The sequence below is a fragment of the Macaca fascicularis genome, chromosome X (assembly GCF_037993035.2).
Source record: "Macaca fascicularis isolate 582-1 chromosome X, T2T-MFA8v1.1".
NCBI classification, from domain to species: Eukaryota; Metazoa; Chordata; class Mammalia; order Primates; family Cercopithecidae; genus Macaca; species Macaca fascicularis.
Window position 1 is genome coordinate 142,495,037 of NC_088395.1, and position 17,464 is coordinate 142,512,500.

General features: G+C 36.9%; 1 protein-coding gene across 1 annotated transcript in view; it reads left to right on the forward strand.

Annotated features, from left to right (window-relative positions):
* Nucleotides 1-17,464, forward strand: part of ADGRG4 (adhesion G protein-coupled receptor G4) — a 96,363-nt gene that overhangs the window by 39,954 nt on the left and 38,945 nt on the right. Inside the window, exons 10-11 of the mRNA XM_015444345.4 lie at nt 7,157-7,373; nt 8,745-8,907. Of these exons, the coding sequence (XP_015299831.4) occupies nt 7,157-7,373; nt 8,745-8,907 (380 nt within the window). The remainder of the gene's footprint in view (nt 1-7,156; nt 7,374-8,744; nt 8,908-17,464) is intronic.

Here is a 17,464-nt window from a genome sequence, read left to right on the forward strand (position 1 = left end):
TCAATATTCAAAAAACAAAAAGGGTATATGTAAAACATCTCCATCCCACTGCAGACCTTAGCCATTCAGTTACTATCCACAGAGATATTTTGTGGATCCATTTTATAGATCCATAATGAAATGTGTATATATATATACACACACACATATATATACACACACACACACATACTCCCCCTCACTTTTTGTACACAAAGTGGAGCATGCTATACACACTATTCTTCACGTTGCTTTTTTCTGTTAACAATATATTGCAGAGATTATTATATCAGCATATAAAGAGTTTCTCATTATTTTTTCCCCCTCTGCACTGTATTATATATACCACAGTAAATGTGCCACAATTTATTTAACCTGTTTCCTATGGATGAGTATTTAGGTTGTCAGTAACATTTTTCTATGAAAACATGACTGTACAACTATTTTTGTGTTTTTTTCATTGTAGGGAAAATAGTATAACATACTTTAAAAAATACTCACATTTTTGATAGTGTATAAGATGTTTTAGAGTTAGCATTGTCTAAGCAGCTGATATAGAAGGTTGCATTTCTTTCAAAAATACATTTGTAGACCATGTTAGCTTTTATTTTCGTTTGTGACGCTGTTAGCATAATTCATATTATTACGTAAAAGAGATTCAAAATAAAGAGTATCTCTTTAAAAAAAAAAACCACCGCTTTGATGAATATTACACATATGTCACAATTTTGAGAAGGTAGGGGTATACCTAAAGGATAAGTCCTTGAATGTGGAATTGCTGGGTCAATCACACTTTTGATGGTGTCAAAATGCTCTCTGTAATAGTTATAGCAATTTAGATTCCCACTTGCAAGGTATGAAAAGTGCCTTTTTTCACAACTCCTTCATCAGCACAGCATGTTTGTTATCAGACTTCTGGATCTTTTTGCGATATGATAAGCAGAAATTGATATCTCAATGTAGTTTATAAACTTTTTAATGGAGATATTCGCATATCATAAAATTCACTTATTTAATGTGTACAATTTAGTGGGTTTTTAAAAGCATATTCACTAGATTGTGCAACCATTATCACTGATTCCAAAATATTTCATCACCCCAAAAAGAAACCCTGTACCCATTAGCAGTCTCTCCATTTCTCCCCCATCCCAGCTCCTGGCAGCCACGAATCTACTTTTTTATCTATGAATTTTGCCAGTTTGGGGCACTTCATGTTTCTGAGGTTCATCCAATGTTGTAGCGTGTATCATTGCTTCATTCCTTTTTATGAATGCATTATATTCCATTATATAGATATACCACATTTTGCTTATTAACTCATCAGCTGACGGACATTTCTTTTCCACCTTTTGGCTATTATTAAAAATCTGGCTATACACATTTATGTACAGATTTTATGTAGACACATGTTTTCAATTTTCTTGGGTATACATCGACGAGTAGAATTGCTAGGTCATATGGTAACCCTATGATTAGTTTTTGAGGAACTTCAAAACTGTTTTCCATAGCAGTTGTGCCATTCTACATCCCTGCCGACTCTGTAAGAAGGTTCCAATTTCTTCACATCCTTGTAAACACTTATTACTATTGTCTGTCTTTTAGATTATGACTGATAGTAATGCCCCCCAACGTACCTTTATTCTTGGTGTTAGTAATTTGTGTCTTCACTTTTTTATATCCTGGTCAGTCTAGCTAAAAGTTTTTAAATTTTATTAATTTTTATAGACTTTATTTTTTAGAGGAGTTTTAGATTCCCAGCAAAACTGAGTGGAAAGTACAGAGCTCCAGCATATGCCCTCCCCCAACCACATGCACAGGCTCCCCCACCATCAACATCCCCCACTAGAGTGGTACGTTTGTTACAATTGAATGTACACTGACACATGGTTATCACCAATAGTTCATAGTTTTACATTAGCGTTTACTCTTGCTGTGGTACATTGTGTGGGTTTGGACAAATGTATAATGACACGAATCCACCATTACAATATCATATGGGATATTTTCACTGCTCTAAAAGTCCTCTATACTCCACTTATTCATCCCTCCTTCTTCTCAACCCCTGGCAATCACTGATCTTTTTACTATCTCTCTGTTTTTGCTTTTTGCAGAAGGCCATATAGTTAGAATCTTACAATATGCAGCCTTTTCAGATTGGCTTCTTTCACTTAGTTATGTGCATTTAAATTTCTTCCATGTGTCTTTTCTTGGCGTGGCAGCTCATTTCTTTTTGGCACTGAATAATATTCCATTGTCTGGATGTACCACAGTTTATTTACTCATTCACCTACTGAAGGACATCTTGGTTTCTTCCAAGTTCTGTTAACTATGAATACAGCTACTAGTAACATCTGTGTGCAGGTTTTTATATAGATGTTAAGTGTTCAACTCATTTGATTAAAGAACAAAAGGTGTGGTTGTTGGATTGTGTGATAAGAGTATGTTTAGTTTTGTAAGAAGCTGCCAAATTGCCTTCTAAAGTGGCTGTACCATTTTGCATTCTCATCAGCAATGAGAGTTCCCGTTGTTTCACATTCTTTCCAGCATTTAGTGTTGTCAGTGTTTTAGATTTTCGCTATTCTCATAGGTGTGTAGTGGTATCTCATTGTTGTTTTAATTGGCAATTCCTTAACGACATATGGTGTTGAATAGCTTTTCATATGCATATTTGCCATATTTATGTCTCTTGTGGTGAAGTGTACTCTATAGGTTGAATGTTTGTGTGCCCCAAAAATTCATATGTTGAAATTCTAACCCCAATGTGATGGTATTTGGAGATAAGGCCTTTGGGAGGGGATTAGGTCATGAGGGTGGAGCCTTCATGAATGAGATTAGTGCCCTTATAAAAGAGGCCCCAGAGAGCTTCTTTGACCCTTTCACCATGTGAGGTTACAGCGAAAAAATGACGGTCTATGAGCCAGGAAATGAGCTCTCACGAGACATTGAATCTGTTCTTCATAGACAACTTGCCAGACATGGTTCTACTGCATAAAATGGGTCCCTCCCATAGTGAAATGTCAGAAATTGAGGCACAGGCATTCCAGTGCCTCTCAGAAGGACCAGGGAATTGGCCTTGAAGCAGTGAACTTCTCAGACTTGTTTTCCTTGCAGAGGATGCAAGTTTGAGATCCTTGCTGAGGACTATGTAGAAGAATTAGGAAAGCAAGCACAGCTCTGATTATTTCTAGATCAGAAACCAAGAGTCAGGGCAATAGGAAATGTTATAGCTTGAAGTGAGTGGGAGGAAAGTTAGAGGGTTTATGTTTCACGCTGACCTCCCTCCTTCTGAGTGACACATTTTCTTTAGAAATGCTAATAGAATTTTCTCTTGTGGAAAAAAAAGTTAATAAACAGTCATAACAACAACAAAAACACTGCACTGGGTTGGGATTTTTAGAAAATTGACTGTGAGAAGTCATTTTATATATATAAAAAAACTACTGTGGAGTAAAGGAACAGTTGGATGATGACTGTAATGTATATAACTGAAAAGTAAACTATCAAATTTATTATCTTTGGAAGAATCCTTCTATTCTACTTGTAAATTAGGGGCTTAATGAACAATGAATACAATATAAAGGAAAGAAAAACGTATTCACGCTGAAACAATTTATTTTCTTTTGCTTTCAATCTTGCTGACAAGCATTAGATATCTTGGTTGAAGAAAAACTCTTCAGCTCTCTCACTTAAATGCTCCTTTTTCTTAACTCTTTAATATCACAGAATTAGAAAAGGTACCTTTATTTCAAAGTTCTTTGGATTCTCTTCTGTGCTCAATGTTTGTTACCTCCATGATATTAAAGATGCATCAGGCTCTAGTGAAGTTGACTGGAACTTTTCACAAAACTATTTTCTGTCTGTGTCCATTCCACCATCAGGGTAGGATAGTGAGTGCTTAAGAGAAAACAGTGGGATTTCCAGGAGGTCAGGTAGAAAGACTGCAAAGCACAGCTGTCCCAACCCCCAACACAGTAGAGAAAAGGGCCAAAGGCACAGATGTTGTAAAAAGTGATATTGAAGAGCTCAACTTTGGAGTCAGCACTGGATTAGAATATTTCAATGTTTTAACTTCTTCATCTATATAAAGGGGATAATGTGAGTACTTTCGTGACTAATACAAAGGTTATTGTGATGAATAGATGAGAAAATGCATGTATAATGCCTTGCTGTTGTATCCTATCTCCAAAATGCCCACCAACTCATTCCCTCTTTGTCAATTGGGAGTTGAATCAGGGCTGGCTTGTGACTGCTTAGCCCAGGAGAATTTGGGAGAAGCGGCTTTGCCAATGATGGGACTAATTTTTAAGGGGACTGGAAGTTTCTGCATCCTTTCTCTTGGTACACTCTCATTTGAGATGCTTCCTCAGAGCCAGACACCATGCTGTAAGAAGCCCAAACAGTGACGTGCTGAAAAATATTTAACAACCAAGTCTACCCAAAGAAGGTGCTGATTTGTAGCTTTTGCCAGTTTTCATGATATAATACCCTCTCCTCCATGGCTGAATACAACCTACAATGCAATGTATAGTGACTGAACTATAAAGTTGGTAAGAGATGGATGCGCAGATACAGTAGATATGTAAATAATCACAAGAGCTTAGATTAGTAAAATGTAGCAAAATAATTAGAAAGTGAAGATGTTTCAGCATCATTTTAAATATAATTTATGCAATTGTAAGTTTATATGATTTAATTTTTAATAATGGCCATGTTTAACAACTAGTTCACAGAATTCCTGAAAATTTAACAATTGGTTCTCACCAGCTGGTACAAGTTAGCTCCAGTACATCACAAGCCGGATCCACACACTACTGAGCCCACACCACTGGGGGAGGCCATGTGTAGGGAGTACAGCCAACAGCCCCAACTGAACAGTCAGCATCAATTGCCTGCCATGTGAGTGAGCCCTGTTGGACATCCAGCCCAGATTAGCCTTCTGATGTATTCAGCCTCAGCTGCTATCTGACTTCAACTGTATGAGACACTCCAAGTGAGAACACTCAACTGAGCCTAGTTAACACACAGAATCATGAAGGATAATAATACATTATTGCTTTAAGCCATTAAGTTTTAGGGTGATTTGTTATGCAGCAATAGATAACCTGGAACACTGGCTCACAGAAATTGCTCAGTAAATAGCAGATATTATTATTTTGAATGTTGCAATTACTGGCAGATTAACTGTAACAGTATTTCAAGGAATGAGGATCAATTTATTTTGCAACAAATAAAGGAGTCCCTTTATTACTTTTGCTTGAGGACCAGGAATTTTTACACGATGAGTGTAATTTAGCTTGAATTTTCCTTAAAAACTATACAACTCCAGAGAAAAGGTCTATAATTACTTTCCACAGTATAGCTAGTCTCCCATTGGCCTGCTGTTTACTTTCATTCTGCCACAGCAGGGACTACGTGAAAGTGAAATTGCACCACTGAAGCCCAAAGAATCATGACTAGGCAGCTCTTGCTATTCCATTTTCAACAAAGTCTGAGCAATTTAATAAGAGCAGTAGAAAGACCCGTGAATGAGCTCACTATCTTTTTCTGTCATGCCTAGTCTTAATATTTTCTCAGCTTTTTTAACTTACCAGAAGATAGATGTTAACTGGGACAAAATATTAATTCAGAAACAATTACAACCTTGTTTAATCTCCTTTCTGCCTCCCATCTCCTCAGGGAGAACTCTGTCTTTGCTAGTTCAGTTCCCATGTGAGGCATTGTTGGACAAATTGGGGTAATGGTTGGGGAGGAATTGAGAGGATCTCAGTTATGATTGCTGAATTTACATTGATGAGAACAGAAAGTTGTTTGCAGAAAAAAAAGAGAATAAAGAAAGAAAATAAAGAAGAAAAGGAGAAAGCAAAAAGTAGCCTGTGTAGGCTTTTGAAGGTGTTAAGTTGTGGGGAACTTGGGATAGGAGAGAGATTTGAGGAGACACTGATAACTATGGAGGTCATTGAAAGAGAGAGAGGAAGAGAAATACAGACAGAAAGAGAGAGGATGAATTTTATGCTGAATTATTTTGTTTTCTGAAACAGAATTGACTATTTGTAATATAACCTGGGTTAAGTGTGTTACGAGTGTTGGCTCTCTCGGGAATTTTTCTTAACAAATTGTATTTTTTATTATTTTCCTTTATATTTTGGTTACTGGACTTGAATGTGAGTGCTTTAAGCTAGGAAGACACAACAAGAAAGCTCAGCTTTATTTGTGTTATATTTAACTAAAATCGAATTTGTGCTGTATTCGTTTAACAAAGCTCTTCACTTTAAAAGTGAGTCATAATTCAAACAAAACAATTATTTAGAAGAAGCGTTTATGAGACAAGAACTTTCGGGCACTGACAGGATATTTGATGATTTTGAATATTATTGCTAATTTTAAAATTTAATTTGTTATTGTCGTTGTGACATGTAAAAATCATTTATTTTAGAGATACATACTAAAGTGTGGATAAAATGATATCATATCCAGGACTCGCTTTGAAACAATATGGGGTTGGGGAAAAGGTGAGTGGAAGTGTAGAGAAAATGAGATTAGCCATTCATTGACACTTGTTGAAGTTGGGTTATTCATGAGGAACATGGAGATTCATTATACAATTCTTTCTACTTTTGTGTATGCTTGCAAATTTCCATAATAAAAAGTGAAGAAAAAAGTGGGCAAGTTCATATCTATTATTCTTACTCTCTGGAAAATCTAAATTAACTGCTTTTTATTATGACATAGTCCATATTTGCTTTTTTTTTCCTGTGGTTTGATGGTTCTTGACAGGAAAATGTAACCATCACCCTTAGTTATGAAAACATAGACTGAGTGTTTGCTGATATTTGAGTATAAGGTGGGATCTACTTAACACAATCCAATACTCAAAAGTCTCAATTTAATGAGAATCAAATGTCAAGATAATTCTTCAGGGACAAAACGATTTCCCTGGTGCGTATGAAAAATGATTTAATGAATGAAAACTTTTTAATGAATAAAAACGTGACTTATGTTCTACTTTCTGGGACTACACCTATTGTAGAAACAAAGGGCCAATATTTTCCTTCTGTAAACATGTTACCTTGGCAGGTATTCTCATCTCACCCTCTTTACTCTTTAAAGGGAAGGAAGCACACCAGAATGGCAGAAGACTAAGTCATGCAGCTTTTATGTCTCAACTTTCTTTCCCCAGAGAATGCTCAGGATGTTGCAGAGCATATTTTAAATTTGATAAATGAATCCCCAGTCCTGGATAAAGAAGAGACAAAGATTATTGTTTCTAAAATATCAGATATTTCACAATGTGATGAGATAAGTATGAACCTAACCCATATTGTATTACAAATAATCAACGTTGTTTTGGAAAAGCAAAACAATTCAGCCTCTGATCTGCATGAAGTAAGCAATGAGTAAGTACTAATACTTTGGTGAAAGACATTATTTTTAAAAAATTTAAAATACAGTCGGCCCTCCGTATCTGTGCGTTCTGCATTTGTGAATTCAAACCACCACAGATTGAAAATATCCTTAAAAAAATCTTGTGTCGATACTGAATAAGTATGAATTTTTTCTCGTCATCATTCCCTAAACAATACAGCATAACAACTATTTACATAGCATTTACATTATATTAGGCATTATAAGTAATCTAGAGATAATTTAAAATATACAATGATGTGCATAGGCTATACGAAAATACGACCTTTTTTTTATATCAGAGACTTGAGCATCTGTGGATTTTTGTATCCATGGGAGTCCCGGAACAGATCCCTCAAGGATACGAACGGACGACTGTATATATTATCAATTTATTGGCATACAGTCATCATAGATTTTAAAAGTCAGGTAGTTACACATTGAAAGCTCAGTAGCTCAGTTAGTACAATGCAATGGGGTCACTTTACTCGAACGTTCGTTGTGAAAGGATGTATTCAAATTCTAATTGAATCTTAGTGACAACAAGTTTTCAAGTAAACAGTTACCCCAAACCAAACCCCCAGTCCATTCCCCCAACTTTTGTGCTCCCTCAGTGTTCTTAATGTCTATAAAATGTATCCAACCAGTGCTAAAGTGGAAAACTTGAGAATAGTACTAGTTACCTCCCTCTAACTCACACCCAATTAATAACCAACTCTTGTATTTGTCACTGTACATCTATTTTAAAAATCCCTTAAATATTCCGGCGGAATTCATTTACTTCTCTCCATCTCCGCCACCACCACCCTATTCCTAGTCCCATTTCTCTCACCAGACTGTCTATAATAACCTCCTAAATGGTCTCTCTGCCTCCATTCTTGACCCTCTATGGGTCATCTTCTACATAGCACCCAGAGTAATCTTTTAATGTATGTATCAGATCATGTCCTTACTTTGCTTTTAAAACCACTAGGTGGCTTTCCATTACACGTAGAATAAAATCCAAACTTCTTATAAAGTCCCACGAGGCCCTGCAGGGTCTGGCTTACATGTAACAATTTCATTAATTTTCACAACAATCTTTTGAGATGATTGTAATATTAATTCTAACTTTGCAGGTGAGGAAACTGAAGCTAAGTGAGATTATTTTATCTGTCCACACAGTTAGAAATTAGAGGAACTAAGATTTAGATGTCAACTTGTCTGATTCCAAAGCCAATGCTCTTATTTAATAATTCCTAAATGATATAAAGATAGCGATTAAAACTCAAAGAAAAGTCTTGCAATGAGGAAATCTTGCAAGGAGGATGGGTTTTTTACTTTTAAAGGGTAGGATGCTCTTCTCCATCTGTGGTTTCTTGCAGAATTCTGAGGATAATTGAGCGTACTGGTCACAAGATGGAGTTTTCTGGGCAGATAGCAAATCTGACGGTGGCCGGGCTGGCTTTGGCTGTGCTGCGGGTGGACCACACGTTTGATGGCATGGCCTTCAGCATTCATTCCTATGAAGAAGGCACAGACCCTGAGGTGAGTGCAGCTCAGGGAACTGAGAGCCAATCAGCCAAGCACTGTTTCAAGTCTTCATTCATTTACTCCTTGGGAGAGAGAGAGGGCACTCTGTTAAGGTTTTAATCTTCAGGGGACCTTATGGAAATACAGACATCCCAGGTAAGATTCATATATAATCTTTAGTAGGCTAACACCTTGGTTGAAGTGGTGTCTGGGAATTGTGCAGTGATACCACCTTTGGCCCTGTGACCCCAAATTATCTCAAATGTCAGTTTATTATTGGCCACCATTTAAGGAACACATTATATGTTGGACATTGTGCTACCACCTCCTTTGTGCAGATAAGGAAACAGAGAAGTAATTTGCCCAAGAACACATAGCCTAATGGTTAAGCCAGGATTGAAACCTATGCCTGTCTGGCTTTAAAGCCTGGGCCCTTTCCACCATATGATACTACCTTAGCCTTTGGCATGTTATAGGCTGCCAACCCTACTCAAAACAATTTCAGAGGTTAGATTTTTTTTTTTACAATTAAAAAAGTAATAAAGTGTACATATAAGAAAATGAACAAATCCTAAGTATACACCCTCTGAATTTTGACAAATGCATACATCTGTGTAATCCAAACCCCTATTAAGATATAGAATGTTGGCCAGGTGCAGTGCCACACCTGTAATCCCAGCACTTTGGGAGGTCAATGTGGGAGGATCACTTGAACCCAGGAGTTTGAGACCAGCCTGGGCAATATAGTGAAACCCCATCTCTACAAAAAACTAAAAAATTAGCCAGGCATGGTATTATGTACCTGTGGTCCAGCTACATGAGAGGCTTAGGTGGGTGGATCGCTTGAGACCAGAAGATCAAGGATGCAGTGAGCCATGACTACACCACTGCATTTCAGCCTAGGCAACAGAGCGAGAGTCTATATTTTTAAAAATGATATAGAATATTACTATCACCTCTGAAAACCCCTTTGTGCCCTTTCCAAGTGAAGCTCTGAAACTACTACCTGAAGCGGCAATCACTGTTCTTATATTTTTCTGACATAGTTTTTCCTGTTCTACAACACTATATAAATGAAATCTTATAATATGTACTGTCTTGTATAAGGCTTCTTTCATGTAGCATAATTTTTTTTAGTCATCCTTTTGTTTCAGTAGTTTGTTCCTTTTTATTGCTGAATAATATTCAAACGCATGGGTGTACAACAGATTCCTTGTCTATTCTCCTCTTGATGGACATTTGGATTGTTTCCAGTTTGGCTATTATGAATAATCCTGCTATGAACCTTTATGTATAAGTTTTTATGTGATCATATGTTTTTGTATGTCTTGGATAAATACCTAGGAATGGAATTGCTGGCTCATAGGTATATGTTTATTATTTATTATTTCTTTTTATTTTTTGAGATGGAGTCTCATGCTGCTGCCCAGGCTGGATTGCAGTGGCACTATCTCTGCTCACTGCAACCTCTGCCTCCCAGATTCAAGCGATTCTCCCGCCTCAGCCTCCCATGTAGCTGGGATTACAGGCACTTGCCACCTTGTCCAGCTAATTTTTGTATTTTTAGTAGAGACGGGGTTTAGCCATGCTGGCCAGGCTAGTCTCAAACTCCTGGCCTCAAGTTATCCACCCACTTTGTCCTCCCAAAGTGCTAGGATTACAGGCATGAGCCACCTCACCCAGCCTGTAGGTATATGTTTAAATGTAGTAGAAACTGTCATAGTGTTTTCTAGAGTGGCAAATGATGTGGAGTAATTTTCCCTGTTCATATGGGTTATTTGTATGTCTTTGGTGAAATATCTGTTAAAATCTTTTGCCCATTTTTAAATTGGGTAGTTTTCTTTTTTTATTGCAATAGTTTTTGGGATACAGGTGGTTTGGGGTTACATGGATAAGTTGTTTAGTAGTGATTTCTGAGATTTTTAGTGAACTCATCACCTCAGCAGTGTACACTCCGTGCCCAATATGCAGTCTTTTATCCTTCACCCTCTACCACCCTTTCCCTTGAGTCCCCAAAGTCCATTATATCATTCTTATGCCTTTGTGTCCCCATAGCTTAGCTCCTATTTATAAGTGAGAACATATGATATTTGGTTTTCCATTCCTGAGTTACTTCACTTAGAATAACGGCCTCTAGTTCCATCCAAGTTACTGCGAAAGACATGATTTCATTCCTTTTTACGGCTGAGTAGTATTCCATGGTGTATATATACCACATTTTCTTTATCCACTTGTTTGGTTGATGGACACTTAGGTTGGTTCCATATCTTTGCAACTGTGAATTGTGTGCTTTAAACATGTGTGTGCATGTGCCTTTTTCATATAATGACTTCTTTTCCTTTGGGTAGATACCCAGTAGTGGGATTGCTAGATGGAATGGTAGTTCTAAGTTTAGTTCTTTAAGGAATCTCTGTACTGTCTTCCACAGTGGTTGCATTAATTTACATTTCCACCAGCTGTATAAAAATGTTTCCTTTTCACCACATCCACGCCAACATCTATTGTTTATTGACTTTTTAATTATGGCCATTCTTGCAGGAGTAAGGTGGTATCTCATGGTGGTTTTAATTTACATTCCCCTGATGATTAGTGATGTTGAATATTTTTTCATATGTTTGTTGGGTGTTGGTCTATCTTCTTTTGAGAATTGTCTATGTATGTCCTTTGCCCACTTTTTGATAGGATCATTTGATTTTTTCTTGCTGATTTGTTTGAGTTCCTTGTAGATTCTGGATACTAGTCCTTTGTTGGATGCATAGTTTGCAAATGTTTTCTCCCACTCTGTGGATGGCCCATTGACTCTGCTGATTATTTCTTTTGTTGTGCAGAAGCTTTTTAGTTTAATTTGATCCCTTTTATTTGTTTCTGTTTGTGCATTTGCTTTTGGGGTCTTAGTCATGAATTCTTTGCCTAGGCCAATGTTCAGAAGGGTTTTTTTCTGATGTTATCTTCTACAATTTTTATGGTTTCAGGTCTTAGATTTAAGACTGATCCATCTTGTGTAGATATTTGTATAATGCGAGGGATGGGGATCCAGTTTCATTTTTCTCCGTGTGGCTTACCAATTATCCCAGCACCATTTGTGGAACAGGGTGTCCCTTCTCCACTTTATGTTTTCACTTGCTTTGTCAAAGATCAGTTAGCTGTAAGTATTTGGCTTTATTTCTGGGTTTTCTATTATGTTATATTGGTCTATGTACCTTTTTTTTTTTTTTTTTTTTTTGAGATGGAATCTCGCTCTGTCGCCCAGGCTGGAGTGCGGTGGCCGGATCTCAGCTCACTGCAAGCTCTGCCTCCCGGGTTTACACTATTCTCCTGCCTCAGCCTCCCGAGTAGCTGGGACTACAGGTGCCCGCCACCACACCTGGCTAGTTTTTTGTATTTTTTTAGTAGAGATGGGGTTTCACCGTGTTAGCCAGGATGTTCTCGATCTCCTGACCTCGTGATCCACCCATCTCAGCCTCCCAAAGTGCTGGGATTACAGGCTTGAGCCACCGCGCCCGGCCTATGTACCTATTTTTATACCAGTACCATGCTGTTTTGGTAACTATAGCCTTGTAGTATAATTTGAAGTTGGGTAATACGATGCCTCCAGATTTGTTCTTTTTGCTTTGAATTGCTTTGGCTACGTGGGCCTTTTTTGATTCCATATGAACTTTAGAATTTTTTTCTAGTTCCGTAAGAATGATGATGGTATTTTGGTGGGAACTGTATTATCTATAGATTGTTTTTGGCAGTATGGTCATTTTCACAGTATTGATTCTTTCCATCATGAGCAAGGGATGTGTTTCCATTTGTTTGTGTCATCTATGATTTCTTTAAACAGTGTTTTGTAGTTTTCCTTGTAGAAATCTTTCACCTCCTTGATTAAGTATATTCCTGGGTATTTTATTTTAGTTATTTTGCAGCTGTTGTAAAAAAGATTGAGCTCTTTATTTGATTCTCAGCTTAGTTGCTGTTGGTGTATAGCAGTGCTGCTGATTTGTGTACATTGATTTTGTAACCTGAGACTTTACTGAATTCATTTATCAGATATAGGAGCTTTTTGAATGAGTTGTTGTGGTTTTCTAGGTATACATTCACATCATTGGTGAATGGCAACAACTTGACTTCCTCTTTTCCAATTTGGATGCCCTTTATTTCTTACTCGTGTCTGATTGCCATGACTAGGACTTCCAGTACTATATTGAATAGAAATGGTAAAAGTGGGCATCCCTCTTATTACTGAGTTGTAAGTGTTCTTTACACATTCTGGATACAAGCAATTTATCAGATGTATGTTTTGAAAATGTTTTCCTTATGGCTTGCCTATGTATTTTCTTAATAATGTATTTTGATGAGCAGTTTTTCACTTCCTTATTTTCTTTTTTCTTTCTTTCTTTCTTTTTTTTTTTTTTTTTTTTTTTTTGTTGTTGTTGTTGTTGTTGTATGAGAGTGGGTCTCACTCTTTTACCCAGGCTGGAATGCTGTGGCTTGAACACAGATCACTGCAGCCTTGACCTCCTGGGCTCAAGCAATCCTCCTGCCTCAGCCTCACATGTAGCTGGGATCACAGGCATGCATGACCATGCCTGACTAATTTTTTGATTTTTTGTAGAGATGGGGCTTCGTTGCCCAGGCTGGTCTCGAACTCCTGGGCTCAGGCAATCCTCCCACCTTGGCCTACCAAAGTGCTGGGATTACAGGTGTGTGCCATTGTGCTCACCAAAAGTTTTTAATTTTCATGAAGTCTAATTTATACTTCTGTTTTCTTTTATGAATAACCATATATGACTTGTCTAGGATACTTTTGTCTATCAGGAAGCCATGAAAACATTCTCTTATGCTTTTCTTTAAAAGCTTTATGATTTTAGCTTTCATGTTTAAAACTCAATTAATTGATTTATGTATTCCGTGAGGTAGGAGTTGAGGATCATTTTGTTTTACGTAGATATCCAGTATTTCCAGCACCATTTATTGAAAAGACTTTTCCTTCCCCATTGGCTTGCTTTGTTTGGTACCTTTGACGAAAAATCAAATAGTTGTGTAAATGTAAGGCTATTTCTGGGCTTTCCTATTCTGTTCTGTTTTGTTTTGTTTTGTTTTAACTCTTATGTTATTACCAGGTCGTCTTGGTTCCTAAAGTGTTGAAGTCAGGTAATATAGATACTTCAACATTGTTGCTTTTCAAGATTGCTTTGGTTATTCTAAGCCTTTTGCATGTCCATATAAATTTTTGAATCTGCTCATCAATTTATATAAAAAGCTTGCTGAGATTATGATTTGGATTGAGTTGAAGTTATTGGTCAATTTGGGGAGAATTTGTTTCTTACTAATATCGAGTCTTCTAATCTATGAACATTTATTTAGTTCTATTTACATTTCTCTCAGCAATGTTTTGTAGTTTAGGTAGGGAGATATTGCATGTCTTTTGATAAATTTATTCCTAAGTATTTTGTTTTTTGATAACTGTTGAAAATGGAATAGTTTTAAAACTAGATATTCCAATCATTTGCCGTTAGTATATAAAAATGGAATTGATTACATATGAAATATTATTTATATTATATGCTATAATATATATACACACATTTTGTTTCTTACGCACTTGCTAAATTCACTTATTGCTGCTAATAATTGTTTTAGAGATTCCTTAGAACTTTCCATGTGAGCCAACATCATCTGACAATAGAGAGTTTTATGTATTCTTTACTGATCTTTATTCCTTTTCTTTCTTTCTGGGGTCCTATTCTGATGTTTAGTACTTCCAACAAAATGTTGAATAGAAGTGGTTAAAGTGGGCATCCTTGTCTTATTTTTAATATTAGGAGAAAAGTATTCACTGTTTTTCCATTACTGCGATGTTACCCATGTTTTTGTTTTGTTTTTTAAAAAGATGTTCTTTATTTGATTGAGGCAGTTACTACTACTACTCCTGGTTTCCTGAAAAAATTTATCACAAATTGTTGTTGAATTTTGTCAAAAGCTTTTTCTGTATCTCTCGAAGTAATCATTTGGCTTTCCTCTTTATTCTCTTAATATGGTAAATTATATTGATTTTAAAATGTTAAGCCAATCTTGCATTCCTGGAAGAAACCCTACTGGTCATGATGTATCATCATGTTTATGTATTGCTATTTTCTAAGTGTTTATCTTATGTTTTGTGAAGTATTTTTGTCCTTACATTCATGAAGAGTATTGGTCTGAAATTTTCTTTTTTTGTGATTTATTAGTCAGGCTTTAGAAAGATTTTGGCAACATTCTAAAAGTGAGTAGGGAAATGGTCCCTCTTCTACTTTCAGAAAGAGTTTGTGTAACATTGCTATCATTTCATTAAATGCTTGATAGGGTTCACTAGGAAACGCTCTGGGTCTGAAATTTCTTTGTGGGAAGTTTTTTGATATCAAACTAGATTTATTTAGTGGATAGAGAGCCATTCAGATTTTCTGATTCATCTTGTGTCAGTTTTGGATAGTTGTATTTTTCTTGCAGAGTTGTATTTTTCTAAGAGTTTATTTCATCTAACTTGTCAAGCTTATTGGCAATAATTTATGATATTTTCCTTTTTTTTAAACGTCTGTAGGATTTATAGCAGGAGTCAGCAAACTTTCTGTAAAGGGCAGATAATAAATATTTTAGGCTTTGCAAGCCACAGGTGGTCTCTGTCTGCTGAATGTTCTTATATTTTTGTTTTTGTTCTGCTCTCCGTTCCTCTCGCCTCCTGCCCTCTCCTCTCCTTCTTTCTCTTTTCCTCTCTTCTTCTCTCCCTTCTCCTGTCTTCTCCTTCCCTCTCTTCTCCTCTCTTCTCGCTCTCTCTCTTCTCCTCTCCTCTCCATCCCTCTCTTCTCCTCTCCTCTCCTTCCCTTGCTTTCCTCTCTTTTCCTTCCCTCTCGTTCTCTCCTCTCCCTCTGCTTCTTTCTTTGTGCAACCTTTTAAAAATGAAATGTATGTTGTGCAACTGTCACCATCTTATGTCTGCAGAACATTGTTCGTCTTCCCAAAACTACTAGGGAGGTCAGCCTCCCCAGTAGCTGACCCATTGAATAACAAGTCCCCATTCGTCCCTCTCCTAGCCCTTGACAACCACAATTCTTCCAGATCGTGTGATTTTGACTGCTCTAGGTACCTCATGTATATGGAATCATACAATATTTGTTCTTTGTGACTGGCTTTTTTCACTTTGCAAAATGTCTTCAGGGTTCATCTATGTTGTAGCATGTTAGAATTTGCTAATTTTTTAAGGCTGAATAATGTTCCATTGTATGTATTTACCACATTTTGTTCATCCATTCATACAGGGGTTCTTTTTGAAGTGATGGAAATAGTCTAAAATTGATTATAGTGATAGTTGCACAACTCTGAATGTGATGAAAGCCAATGAACTGTATACATTAAATGGATAAAGTATATGGTATGTGAGTAAAGTCTCAATAAAGCTATTAACAACAACAACAACAACAACAAAACCTAAAAATGGCATGTAAAATCTATTCTTAGCTCAGAGCAATACGAAAACAAGCCTTAGGAAGGATTTGGCTTGCTGGTTCATTTGTCAACCTCTGATTTATAGTAATAAACCTTCTTTCATTTCTGATGTTGGTAATTTCTTTTTTTGTTCCTTTATTTTTGATAGTATAGGGATTTTTCCATTTTGTTGATCCTTTTAAACAACTTTTGGCCTTGTTAATTTTCCCTATTACTTGTTTTCTACTTTTTGATATCTGATTTTATATTTATTACTTCCTTTCTTATACTTACTTTGGCTTTATTTTTATCTTCTTTACATAGCTGCTGCTGCTGTTTCTCCTTCTCCTCCTCCTCCTCCTCCTCCTCCTCCTCCTCCTCCTGCTGCTGCTGCTTCTTCTTCTTCTTCTTCTTCTTCTTCTTCTTCTTCTTCCTCTTCCTCTCCTCCTCCTCCTCCTCCTCCTCCTCCTCCTCCTCCTCCTCCTCCTCCTCCTCCTCCTCCTCCTCCTCCTTCTTCTTCTTCTTCTTCTTCTTCTTCTTCTTCTTCTTCTTCTTCTTCTTCTTCTTCTTCTTCTTCTTCTTCTTCTTCTTCTTCTTCTTCTTCTCTTTCTCCTTCTCTTTCTCCTTCTCCTTCTTCTCCTTCTTCTCCTTCTCCTTCTTCTCCTTCTTCTTCTTCTGCTTCTTCTGCTTCTTCTTCTTTCTCTTCTTCCTCTTCTTTTTAATGAAATCTCTCTGTCACCCAGGCTGGAGTACAGTGGTGTGACCATAGCTCACAGCAACTTTCAACTTCTGTACTCAAGCAATCCTCCCACCTCAGCCTCCCCAGTAACTGGGACTAAAGGCACATACCACCGCACCCGGCTAAAAATTTTTAGATTTTTTTATTTTGTAAAGACAGGGTCTTTCTTTGTTGTCTGCTGTGGTCTTGAACTCCTAGCTTCAAGCAATCCTCCTGCCTCAGCCTCCCAAAGTGCTGGGGTTACAGGTGTGAGCTACAACTCCTGGCCTGTCTAGCTTCTTAATGTGGATCTGTAGATCATTCATTTTAGACCTTTCTTCTTTTGTAACATAATCCTAAAAAGCTGTAAATATCTTTCTAAGCACTGCTTTAGCTGTAGTTCACGAATTT